This window comes from Ascaphus truei, chromosome 1 (assembly GCF_040206685.1).
Source record: "Ascaphus truei isolate aAscTru1 chromosome 1, aAscTru1.hap1, whole genome shotgun sequence".
In the NCBI taxonomy this organism is placed as follows: Eukaryota; Metazoa; Chordata; class Amphibia; order Anura; family Ascaphidae; genus Ascaphus; species Ascaphus truei.
In genome coordinates this window covers 87068466-87081287 of record NC_134483.1, presented here as the reverse complement: position 1 = coordinate 87081287, position 12822 = coordinate 87068466, and the positions used below count along the sequence as shown (strand labels likewise).

Sequence of the window (12822 nt, the reverse complement as noted above, 5' to 3'; positions counted from 1 at the left end):
TCAGTGAATGTCCTGTGTACACTTAAAATGATATTATTATTGTTGCTGTTGTTCTCTTCAGGGATACATATTCAGTCTCATCTTTCACATCAAATTCCCATTCCCATGGTTGGTCATTTGGTGAGCGTTCCACATTAATGTCAAACCAATTATTTGACAAAACTTGTCTTGTAACAAAATCATATGTCAACAGCAAACAATTCAGAATAAACAATTGTTCGTTTATTCAACTGCTGTTAATACTCTATATTATAGGCTAAAGAAGTCACATTCCGGGCATTATTGAAAACCCTGCTCTCTGATTGGTTAAAATTCCGGGCATTATCCAATCAGTAATGCCCGGAATTTTAGCTGCTTGCAAAGTGTTGATTTCAATGTGATTATTTCCAGCCAATCAGCTTTCAGAACAGCTGAGACAGGGCAGGGGATTGGTCTAAAAGTAGGAACAGCTTTGAGACAGGGCATGGGATTGGTTAAGAAGTATCAGCCATGGGTTGACTCCCCCCCAGCTGACTGAGATTTTCTGAGCAGATTCAGTTGAATTGGGGGGAGGGGGGGGGGAGGGAGAGAGAGAATCTGCAAAGAAGTAAGTGGCTGTCTGCAGTTTCTGTGTGGCTGCAGTTTGTGTGTCAGTAGCAGTGTGCTGTGCTGTTGTATATCTGTGTAGAGGTGCTGTGTGTGTGTGTCAGTGTCAGCAGCAGTGTTTATGTGTGTAGCATGTGTGTGTAGCAGCAGAGTTTGTGTGTAGAGCTGCTGTGTTGTGTGTGTGTGTGTGTAGAGCTGCTGTGTTGTGTGTGTAGAGGTGCTATGTTGTGTGTGTAGATGTGCTGTGTTGTGAGTGTAGTTGTGCTGTGTTGTGAGTGTAGAGGACGTGCTGTGTTGTGCTTGTGTGTGTAGAGGTGCTATGTTGTGTGTGTAGATGTGCTGTGTTGTGAGTGTAGATGTGCTGTGTTGTGAGTGTAGAGGACGTGCTGTGTTGTGTGTGTGTGTGTGCTTGTGTGTGTAGAGCTGCTGTGTGTGTGTGTGTGTGTGTGTAGCAGTAGTTTGTGTGTGTTGAGTTGGTGTGTGTACACAGAAGGGGCGGCAGTGTGTGGATACAGATATCTGCAGTGTAAGCGTATATAGAGGTGGTTTCATGTATTTACCATTTTATTTTAATAAAAAAATCTATTTAACTATACAAAAGTGTCTATTATTTATGAAATAAGCCTACATTTAGCCTATAATAGTAATGATCCCCTCAGAACAGGGCATTACTGGACAATAATGCCCTGGCTGGGTTAAAGTCCCTCGGTTTCGCCTCAGGCCTTCAACTCTTCCAGCCAGGGCATTATTGGCCAGTAATGCCCTGTTCTTCTGGGATTATTACTTAATTAACCATGCCTTTCTTATATTTGACAATCGTTTTGAATGCATACTTAAAAAAAAAAAAAAAAAAAAACTTGATTAATTCTAAGTGCACAGAAATTCTCATTTTAAAGGGGCCCTCTGAAACATATTACACTGCCAGCGTATAACGTAAACTATTCGTTTTCATTTCTATCTTTAAATGGAGTTCCACTCCATTCCATAGCTGTCATTTGAAAGTCCTGTTTTAAAATGTGTTCTGTTGCTAAAATAATGGTAACTTCTCATTGTCCTCATAAACACATAATACTCATTTGTAATCCCTTCCAAATAGTTCTTCAGATAGTCAAACAAGTAGAGCACATTAAATTATTTTTTTCATTGAGCTGCGTAATGAGAGATAAAATGGCAGCTTTAATGCTACAAAAACATTAAAAATTAAATCATGACTGATGTGGCAAAAAAAGAAATTAGAGAACTGTGTATAATGTATAAAAACGGCTCATTGAAAGACTGTCACGGCACACCTGTGAGCACATCACTTATGTGTGTGAAAAGGGTTAATACCTCCAGCTATCCAGCTGACATCCCGCATTGTCCCTAAAATGAGTAATATCTCCCCCTAAACAGCCATACTACAGTATACCTCAATTCGCTGCCACCACCAAAAATAGTTTCACGTGTTACCTGCCAAGTTTTTGATCTCTGTTTACTAGGAAAAAATGATTAACACACAAAAACCTACTGTAGCAAAATGTGTTTGAAAACTCAGTAACTCTTCAAAGTGTGCAAAGTTCAATTAGAGCCCCAAAGGCCAAAGCACTACTTATTACATGTTAGATTTAATATACAAAAATCAAAACACAACAATACAAACCGGCGCCTTAAAGTCCAATTATGAACAAATGTGGAGTCCAAGAATAGTGACAATGTCCAATGTAGGAGAGTCCAATCTTTAACTTCAGGCTCCACAGCAGGGATTTATAGACGTGATGTAAAAGAGAAAAGAAAAAACAATCATAGTGCAACAATGTTAAATGCAAACAGATAGGACTTACAAGACAAGACAAACATAGAACAATGACAAGTAGGCTGACAAATAATAAAGGAGTATATTTAATGAACAATATATACAAAATATACAAAAATAGTACAGTGCGTAGTTGCAGAAAAAGATTATTACAACAAACATATAATAATTGTAAACAGTTCATAAACAAGAAAATCTAAATACGTCACCACATAATAATATCAGATCTCTCCAATATGTCGTGGAGATTGGAATAGGAGAATTCACGTGTCTTGTTGGCATAAAACACTCCTCGAATTCTAATTTCATATTCCAAATACAGGCTTTTTATCAACAACCTTTACAATGGTACCACACTAAGCCCAAACTCCTATTTTCCCACTCATCCATCACTAATTACATTACATAACTCCTAGTATATTGTGACCCAACTCATCACATTCGGGTGAGTTTGCCGCAGGCATAGAAATCAGTCTCAAATGGATACCTTGTATATAGCCCTTAATCAACCTGTCGTTTTTGGTCTTAATTTAAACAGCGGAACCAACTGTTTAAAATATATATGTAATATTCTTGTGAAGTGTATCGTATGCCAAATATCTTATAGTTAGTAAATGTGTAAGGAAAATGCGAAATTAACTTTTTGTCACCTTGCACACCTGGTTGGGGAAATTGTACGTACCCTTTGAAGGTGGCGTTCTGGCAGAATGGCTTTTTCTGTGTATACTCGGTTTGACAACCTACTATAAATGGTTGTGTTGGGTTATGGCTTAATCACCCCACAATCCCAGAACAGGACGCTCTTAGATAACTACTTTTAGACATAAACACAGAAAACCAGGCCTGGTCATTCTGGCCTGATCCCAATAAAACAAAACCTGTATTTTTAAGATGTAACTTCTAACTCAAATGAAGCTTGTGTGTGCCGAGTGTTAGAATTGTAGCCCCGGCTCCCAGAGACCCCCCTCCTTTGGGTCAGCGCGGTCGCAGGTGCCGCCGTAGGCAGCGACGGACCCGCCGGCTGTTCCCAAAGGTGGGGGCCGGAGCAGGGAGCGATCCGAGCCGTAGGAGGCTCGGCGGCGCACCCGGCTAGCGGGGGCCGCCATTATGGTTGCGCGTGCAGGCGCTGGGATCGCGCATGCGTGGTTGCAGCTAGGGAGTTGCGGTGGCCTATAGGGAGTCGCGCATGCGCAGAAGAATCGCGCACGCGGCCCCAATGTAGAAATAGCCTCCACGGGACTACAATTCCCAGGAGGCTAAGGGGGAAAGGCACAGGTGCCCACGAGTAGCCAATAGGGCTGAAAGATTGCCCTGCAGGAGAAATAGATAAATTTTGCGCGTTGAGCCCACGCTAGTCAGTCAGTGCCAGGAGCAGCCAGGGGAAGGAGGTAGGGTGCAGGAGTCAGTGACTCCCTGCACTAGGCCAGCAGCCCCCGAGGCCCGAGATAGCCCTGAGCCACCCAGTAGTGTAAATTGTGTCAGGGACAGGCCCCAGGTTAGGGACCCTGCCCCTTACTATTCAGAGTCAGTTAGGGACTCAGCAGACGCTGCGCGTCCGTCCAGAGGTTTGGGCTCAGACCTTCGTTGTTGCTGCAGCAGCCATCCGGGTGGGATCGCCCCGGACGGCAGTTCCTGTGTTCAGCCAACATCAGGATCCTTTGTGAAGTTCCGTGGCAGGCCCGGGCACCGGAGTGCTCGGCAGGTAACCATCAACAAGTGCACCAACGAGTCATATCACATTCACACGGGACATAGTGCCTGCGCAGTCACACATAACTATCTCACTTGAGGGTGGGGTGATACTGTGTGGGGGTACTGGACACTGGGTGGGATCATCCGGTGGAGGTGCAGGTGGAGGTAGCGTCCTGTGAGACGCATTAGTTAGTGTCTCCTCTAGGGAGGGACACCTGTTGAACTGTTGAATTGTGATGCATGAGTACGGTCATCTAGTAAAGGCATTAGTTGTTATCCATACTGTGTGTTGAGTGATATATATTGTCCTGCGAGGAACCACTCCCCCTCTGGTGGGAGCCATCGCAGGTGGAGGCGCTGCACCGAGTACAGGGTTACTCATATTATACTTGCCCCAGGTTCCCCGTGGCGGAAGCTCAGCCCCCCTGTGAGCCTAACAGGTAAAGCACCACACCAGGTAACATTAGGTTCACCTTACATACGCCATTTATGCGATTGGGTGGGGGAACACCCGTTACAGAATATTGAAAAATAGATATGCCCTATCGTCACAGACTCCATCAACAATGAGGTTTTTTTTAATGGTTTGAGATTTACAGCATGTAGACGGCCTGTCCTCTTGAGGTGTGCATTTTAAAAAAAACCTGTTAAATGTCTTCTTTTAATTTCAGGTGTTGATAATATTTGCGAAGGAAGACAGCCAGAGCGATGGGTTCTGGTGGGCCTGTGACCGTGCTGGGTACAGGTGTAACATCGCTCGCACTCCAGAATCAGCACTCGAATGTTTCCTGGATAAGCATCCTGAAATAGTTGTCATAGATCACAGACATTCAAGATATCTTGATGCAGAAGCTGTGTGCAGGTAAATAAAGAAGAACAAAGAAGGTACAGAAGGGCTAACAGTACAGAGACGCCCTATTCTGGCGGTGTGACCACACTGCAGGATAAAGTAGAAAGGATTCAAAAGGAAAGGGAGGCGGCACCCTGAGCTAAACAAACTGGCCCAGGTCCACAAAGATCGTTAACTCAGGGCTCATAACGTCAGGTTATCAAAATCGGTAACGGATGTTATGTTCGATGTGGTTAACGCCAATCCACAAAACGAATTATATGCAAGAACAATGTGGTAGTAATCTCAGTAGTTTAGGCTTAACGCCATGTTAAAGGAGCAATCCAAGCCATTTTTTTTCTTTTTCCCTCCATTTTTTTAATGCAGGGGGTCTCCCAATTAATTTCAGCTCCAGGGATCCCCTGGTTCAGAGATACTTACCTCCAAAGGGGATGCCTGTATCTCCTGCAGTTTAAAGCTCCTGGTCATGTGGGCCAATAGGAAGCTACATCTAATGATGTCATGACTTCCTATTGGCTTGGGAGCTTTGAAAAGGAGCAATATGGTGAACCCTGGAGTAGCTACCAGCACCCATTACAGAGGTAAAATACTCCTGAAGCAGGGGTCCCCGGAGCTGAAATTAACGAGGTTCAGCTCTGGAAACCCCCTGCTTCAATCCTGTATTAAAAAGAAAAAAATGAAAGAATAAAAAAATGGCTTGGGTTGCCTCTTTAAATTAGCACTGCCTTGCGTTAGCTTCAAATAACAGGCTCGTGTTATGCCTGTCTTACATAAAGGTGGCGTTGGCTCCCTCCAGGCCATATGCAAAGTATATTTTAATGACTCATATTAGCATTTATCGCAGGTGTGCTCCTTTTTGTGTACAGGTATCTCTCCACATATTGTTTGAAGGTGTGTTTGAGGGGATATATATATATATATATATATATCTTATACTATATTAGTGAAAGCACTGTATGCCTGTCTGGATGTCCGGTGTCCCTAGGGGAAATCTCATTGGTCCCTTGGGCCGCCCGCCCCCGCACACCTCTCATTGGCCTGAGGCGGAGTGACGGGCCACACACACACACACACACACACACACACACACACACACACACACACACACACACACACACACACACACACACACACACACACACACACACACACACACACACACTAGGTAGGGGGGAGGTGTTACATACATTAGCTTGGGGGGCGCACGATTATGTAGGGGGGGCGCGAGCAGCTTGCAGGGAAACCTGAGGGCGGCCAGAGCTGTGCACGATGTGTGTGTGTGTGTGTGTGTGTGTGTGTGTGTGTGTGTGTGTGTGTGTGTGTGTGTGTGTGTGTGTGTGTGTGTGTGTGTGTGAAGTGTGTGTGTGGGGGGGATTGTGTGTGTGTGTGTGGGGGGGGATTGTGTGTGTGTGGGGGGGATTGAGTCCCCCCCTCCCTGCCCTTTGCCCCCCCCCCCTGCCCTTTGCCCCCCCCCCTCCCTGCCCTTTGCCCCCCCTCCCTGCCCTTTGCCCCCCCTCCCTGCCCTTTGCCCCCCCTGCCCTTTGCCCCCCTGCCCTTTGCCCCCCCCCTCACTGCCCTTTGCCCCCCTCTCCTTCCACTCCATGCCCCCTGCCCTTCCACGCCCGGGCAACACCGGGTATATCAGCTAGTGTGTATATATATATATATATATATATATATATATAGCACTTGGGAATCTATGACTTCCTTGCAAGAAGAATGTCAGGCATGCAGGATTTATGCAATTATCATACTGTATTTGGTGGAGCATACAGAATTACAATATTTTATACCTCCATGGACCTTTCATCAAGAAGATAAAGTAAATATATGAATGCATCCTCAATGAACTGAATTATTTATTGAATGTGTTATTTTTCTGAACCGATATAAAATATTGATCTTATTCATGTGTTCTTTCAATGAAAGAGTTCCAATATGGTCCCCAAAGGATGCCTTCCATATCTGTGTGTAATTCTTGCAGTCTAATGTTAAGTGGAGATAACATCATTGGCCCATGTACACATGGAGATTCATTTTGCCTTTAACAATAATATCCTGCCTGCAAATGTGTGGTAAATGTTTGGTGTTTCAGCTCTGTGGTAGCTTCCAAAAGGCAATTTTTTTCACCAATTCACAAAAAAACAAATGACTTTAAATCAGATTTTACTAGAATGAAAAAAACGAAATGAAATCAGGAATCCCCTCCGCTTGCAAAGATATTTGACGAGTCCAGCGTAACACTCGTTTTCAGGCAGTGGGCACGTCTAATGTTCTATGCAACCATTGTGTGTCTCATCGACAAAGCTTTCTTACTCCTGTTCAAAACTACAATACAAATTGAATTAGTAAAAAAAAAAAAAAAGAGGCCATTGGCGAGAATGACAGCTTCGATCCTGTAGGATAACTCAAAATGTAGGTTACACGAAACCCAATCAGACAGAGGGATTGATGCTTTACAAAAACACCTAACTTTTTCTTTTTTTCCCCCACAGATCAATACGAGCAACAAAGCCATCCGAGCACACTACAATCCTTGCTGTTGTTCCACATGCGTAAGTCCTTCCCATCCTTTTTATTTTTCCTTCCAGGTTTCTTTCGCCCTAACATTTTCTCTGCTGAAGGTTCGGCAGTGTGGCAGCGTGCCACTGGACCTCCGGCATTTGCGCTCATAAATGACACCCACAAGCGGCATTATTGCCATGATGGTATGTTATTGTGGCTTATTCAAAGGTTAATCAGTATAATATGCAGTTATCATATTTGAGGTCTGCTTGGACACGTCCCAATATAACAACCATTTCCCCTATCAGCAAGTTTCTTTCTCTAGTTGAATCGCAATCAGTTACTTTAGCTCTCTCCTCAAAAGTCTAATTTGACAAATGCCTCTGCCATTTTTAAACAAAAATAGATAGGGTGATTTAAATGGCTCGTAATGATAGGCAGTGAGCTGCCATTTAAATGTGCAATTGCTACTACTCTGAAAATGGTTTGTTTTCCTTGCCTTCTGCAAGAGCAGTGCCCTCCTAAACCTCTTTGTACCTCTCTAACTCAGTGAAAGTCCCTCTGGAAATCCCTGCGACCTGGGGTACAACAACATAAAAGGGAAAAAAAATCAGACGATAACGTAACTGATCTCACTTGCAAGGAACATCCAAAATACAGGGTTGGTGAAGTAGTAGGGGATTCAGGGTAAAGGAATCTCAATCAGAGGCCTAGATTCAATAAAGGTTGATAAATTTAAAAAAAATGGCGTTGCTTAATCACTAAAGCCACAATGCCAGCAGTAACACAGTGATAACAGGCTGTACAACTGCAATCCGGGCCGGCCTTGCCCAAATGAGTATAAAAATAAGTAATTCCGGCAAAGTTACCTATTTACATGCTATTCACTAAACTCAGATATCTGCCGAAATCTGGTTTCGGCTAAAAACGATTGCCAGTTTTATCATCTATCCCAGGCTGGTGTTAGGCCTATCTCGCCTGTGTATGTAATGGCCAATATGTAGAAAGGCAAGACAATTGAAAGCAACCAACGGCTGAAAAAAATCTATACCTCTTAATGTATTATCTCTTCGTAGCCCAAGTAGCCAGATGGTAAGTGGAATTCATGGCTAGTTGGCCAATAAGGTGTACTAAGAGCAATGATTTACTAATCTCTTTGGTATGCAGAGGAGATAGTAAGTGTAGTGTTAAGGTGTTTGTGTAGTCTTATCCCCTTTGATGCCTGTGTGGTATCAATGGGCTATACAATTATTACCTGCCATTGGATAATGTAATGATCTTTATAACTTTACCCTATTGTAGCCGTGTATTGTATCTGCAATATTATATTTGTCATTAATGAGGAAATTTCGATGGTGAATACCACATTTCTCGTACATTATTGCCAAACACCCATATGCAAACGAGGGCAGTAATGTACGGTTGTGGAGCATATATAAATCCTAGTGAATAGTGTTAAATTAGACACAATATCGTCATTATTTTTTTTAAATATTATCGCAGATGTAATTACCTCTAATGAATTTAGGCCATAGTCGTTAATTCATTAAGCTGCAATAGTGCTAATTTGGCAGTACCGCATGGAATATATAGTTGCGTTGAATGGGGGGATTTCCGTGCAGTAGGCCCGAAACCACGCTATCATAGCCTAACAATGACTCTCTAATATACTGGCAATCCTAAAAATTAAGATGCCAGTTTATTTAGAGAATTTTTGGAAACAAGTTGGGTAATACTTGTAACTGGTCACCCTTTAATCAAGTGTTTCCCAACTCCAGTCCCAGGGAACCCCAACAGCTCAGGTCTTAAGGATATCCCTGCTCCAGCACAGGTGGCTCAGTCAAAATGACTGAGCCGCTGATTGACCCACCTGTGCTGTAGCAGGGATATCCTTAAGGCCTGACCTGTTGGGGTTCCCTGAGGACTGGAGTTGGGAAACACTGCTTTAATCTCATGTACTTCGCTCAGTTATTTTGGGTGGGGTCCACTTTTAAATTCTACTCAATCCTGGCTCAAAATCCAAAGAGGTAAAATTCACCACAGCTTTATTCTATTTTTAATAGGAAACGCTCAACTAAAAAAGCTCCGGTTTGTGGGCTTTGGTAGGCTTAGTCAGTTCATTTGTTTTCATTTACAGTATCAGATAGTTGAGATTACAATTTTTCTAGGTTTTATCTTGTCTTGGTAAATGACGAGTTGTCAACAATTGTGCAAGAATCCATTTCTAAGGTTCAAATTCTTCAAACTTTTAAGTTAAATGTACAAATGCAAAAATGTGATATGAGGATGAATACAAACAAATGTAAACAAGGTCTATAGTCACTCACATAAGTGACCAGCACAAATATGTAAATCCTTTCTGGTTGTTGCAGAAGTGTAAACTATTTGTTATATAAACAGTGATATAAAATTCTAATAGGAGTGAACCTCAAGCAACAAAATAGGTTATGTAGACTAGTAGAGCACAACAAAATAACCAGGTGCAGTGAAAGTGTACCATAATAAGCCTGGGAATAATTATCAGATATAATTGATGGTCAGTATTCATTTTTTGCCTTTTGTAGTTCCAAGCAGCAGTCCATCCTTATGTTGGACTAATGCTTTTTGATTAGTGTGTAGGGTCCATTTCACTTTTAGCATTGACCAAGGCGTAAACCAATAAGTTACAAACGCCTGTGCTCATTTTGGTAGGATCATAGATTTGTAGCGCTTCTTTTTATAAACATGCAACATGAACATCACTGCAGACATAAAGCCATACACAGAACAGCAAAAAACCCACGCACGTTAGGGCACACAAGGAAAAGGATTAGTTTTGATGTGTTTTACCAAAGATTGCAGCTAGAAGTTCGCTTTCAAAAGGAAGGTCGGAATAGTATTTTGTGCTAATGTTAGAAGATATGGTTTGATGGCTTCAAAGCAGTTTTAAAAGTGCTGAACCACTTGCAATAATGTATATGTATTATTTTTTTACAACGCATCTTTACTTTTCCATTTTTGTCATGCTTAAAATGGAAGACATAACATACTGTAGGATGTTACTAGAAAGAGCAAGGTAATAGAAGGTGTTAAATGGCTATGTGTGTCCTTGGTTTGCAACTCCAAAACAAGTTGTTGAATGGGACTGTATGTCTAAAATGACAATTTTAAGACAACAATATGCATTGTTTTCCCCATAAAGCATGTATTCAAAAACATATGTGACATTTTGTAAGTAAGAATACCTTCTGCTTTGCTGCAGAGCTTCTGACCAAGAAGAAGTATCTGCCCTTCCTCTTCTGCATGCAGGATTCAATAGGGTAGGTAACATTGAACATTTCCTTGCTGATTGTAAAAGCTGAAGGCTGCAGGCCTTTGAAAAACCATAGTTCTAAAACATTAGACTTAATATCCATTGTTAACAATGAAAGTAATTAATACTGTATGCTCATGAGACTTTATACCTTTGGCCATGGCACACATGTGGTTGTAATTCGAATACAGTAGGAAGGCGAAGAATCATACATATAGTTGGAAGTCGACGAAGAATAGCAGGTGCGCAAATTTCATCAGGACATAGAGGGGATAAATAAAGACACCAAAATAGAGCAATATTGTCAAACACAACAATGTGGTCAATGTTGAAGTTTCTATAAAGTTTGCACTCACGTGTTAAACGTGATATTCAGGATTAGCCCCTGAGGAAGACTATTAAGACTATTAAATAGAAACGTGCGTAGGGTGGAGTCGTGGATTACTAAGTGAGACTTTGCTGGTGACATTCAGAGTGGAGGACTGCATCGTTCAGCTCAGCATATGCTAAATCGGCCGTGGAGCAAGCTGTTGCTGTGTGGAGTGCTACCTGTCCATTTGACCCAGGGTGGTCTGAATGCCTACCGTAAAGGCACTTATGTAATTGTAATACTTTGTGTTTTTAATATTAAAAAGCAATATTATACTATTTTTGCTTTTTCCTTTTGTATGTGGATTTCCCTTCCTTCCTATGGAATAATATCGGTGTTGATCCGGAGCATCTGTCCGGTTATTACTAAAGTTGGTTATTTCTAACAACCACAACGCCTGAATATCACGTTTAACACGTGAGTGCAAACTTTATAGAAACTTCAACATTGACCACATTGTTGTGTTTGACAATATTGCACTATTTTGGTGTCTTTATTTATCCCCTCTATGTCCTGATTAAATTTGCGCACCTGCTATTCTTCGTCGGTTGCTGGTTGGATTTGGTCTGAATCCTGTTCCGGGAGCTGCACTTTCTAAGGACAGTAAAAAAAAAAATTGTTTCCTTTTGTTAAAGTGGTGTTATTTGTGCTTGTTTTCCTTGTATCATATAGTTGGAAGTACAGTATTAAAGCAATGAGTAACACCCATGTGCTCCATAACAATGTAATTAATATAATCAGTGAAAATGTATAAACTACCCGGACCTCCAAGTATCATGCACCAGGACTATATAATAAACAAGAATGAGATGTATGTACAAAATACTCATAAAATCAGTGCAAATTAAACTAGAAAGGGCTATAGTTAGTACGGTATTAAACATTTCTGCATGCTACATATTTGTTCATAATACTTAGAGGGAAATATTGGAGTCATGCCCTTGATTTGTTTATCCCCCCGTGTACTCTATGATACAATGTGTGTCTGGGTGTTTTCTTGTATATTTAGAAATAAATATTAATATCAGAATATGATTTGAAAAAAATGCTTTAGTGAACATATTAGTGTGTTTATGTCTTTCCAATTCAAATGTAGCATCAGCTACCCTTTGCCTCTGCAGAAGGAACTGGTAACAGTGCAGAAAGGACTGTTTAAATAAACATGCTCAGAAGCAGTTAGGCAGACAAAATATACAAGCAACACAGGCTTGCTGCCCCCTAGCAGGTTCCTCTCTACAGAACAGGTGACAATAGCCAGACAGTAAGATGGCTGGTGAAGGAGGAGGAACTAAGGGAGAGTAAGGAGTTGCTAAGAGGGTGTGGCCATGACAGAGAGAGATTCAGTTCTGTATGACTCTGGAGGCATTCGGAAGGAAATCTGCGCAGCTGGATGAACGTGTGTAGCAGAGCACAACAGCGCAGGATGAGCCTGAAAGGAGCTAGAGAGAGAGATACCCTGGAGAGAACAGCCCCTGTATCCAAGAGCTGCTGCAGACTAGTAACCAGGCTCTGAGGAGTACAGCACATGGATCTGACTGATGAGGTAACCGACAGGCTTCCCGAGTGGTGGTGAATGTGGGCCAGCAGCTTAACAGACCAAGGGAGTTGTGAGTAACCAAAGAGGGGATCCCCAGTTCACACAAGGGTATCGAAGTCTTTGTGAAGAGACAGGCCTGCGACAGCATAACATTGATTATAAGAGCTTCAGTGTTTGTGCTACAGTCACATGGAGACTC

The 12822-nt window shown here is 42.1% G+C and overlaps 1 protein-coding gene across 4 annotated transcripts in view; it reads left to right on the top strand.

Moving 5' to 3' along the window:
* PDE8B (phosphodiesterase 8B) overlaps positions 1-12822 on the top strand; it is a 323957-nt gene that overhangs the window by 223175 nt on the left and 87960 nt on the right. For all 4 annotated transcript variants that reach the window (XM_075591122.1, XM_075591112.1, XM_075591105.1 and 1 more), the window contains exons 3-5: positions 4741-4931; positions 7415-7474; positions 10666-10723. In XM_075591122.1, the coding sequence (XP_075447237.1) occupies positions 4741-4931; positions 7415-7474; positions 10666-10723 (309 nt within the window). The remainder of the gene's footprint in view (positions 1-4740; positions 4932-7414; positions 7475-10665; positions 10724-12822) is intronic.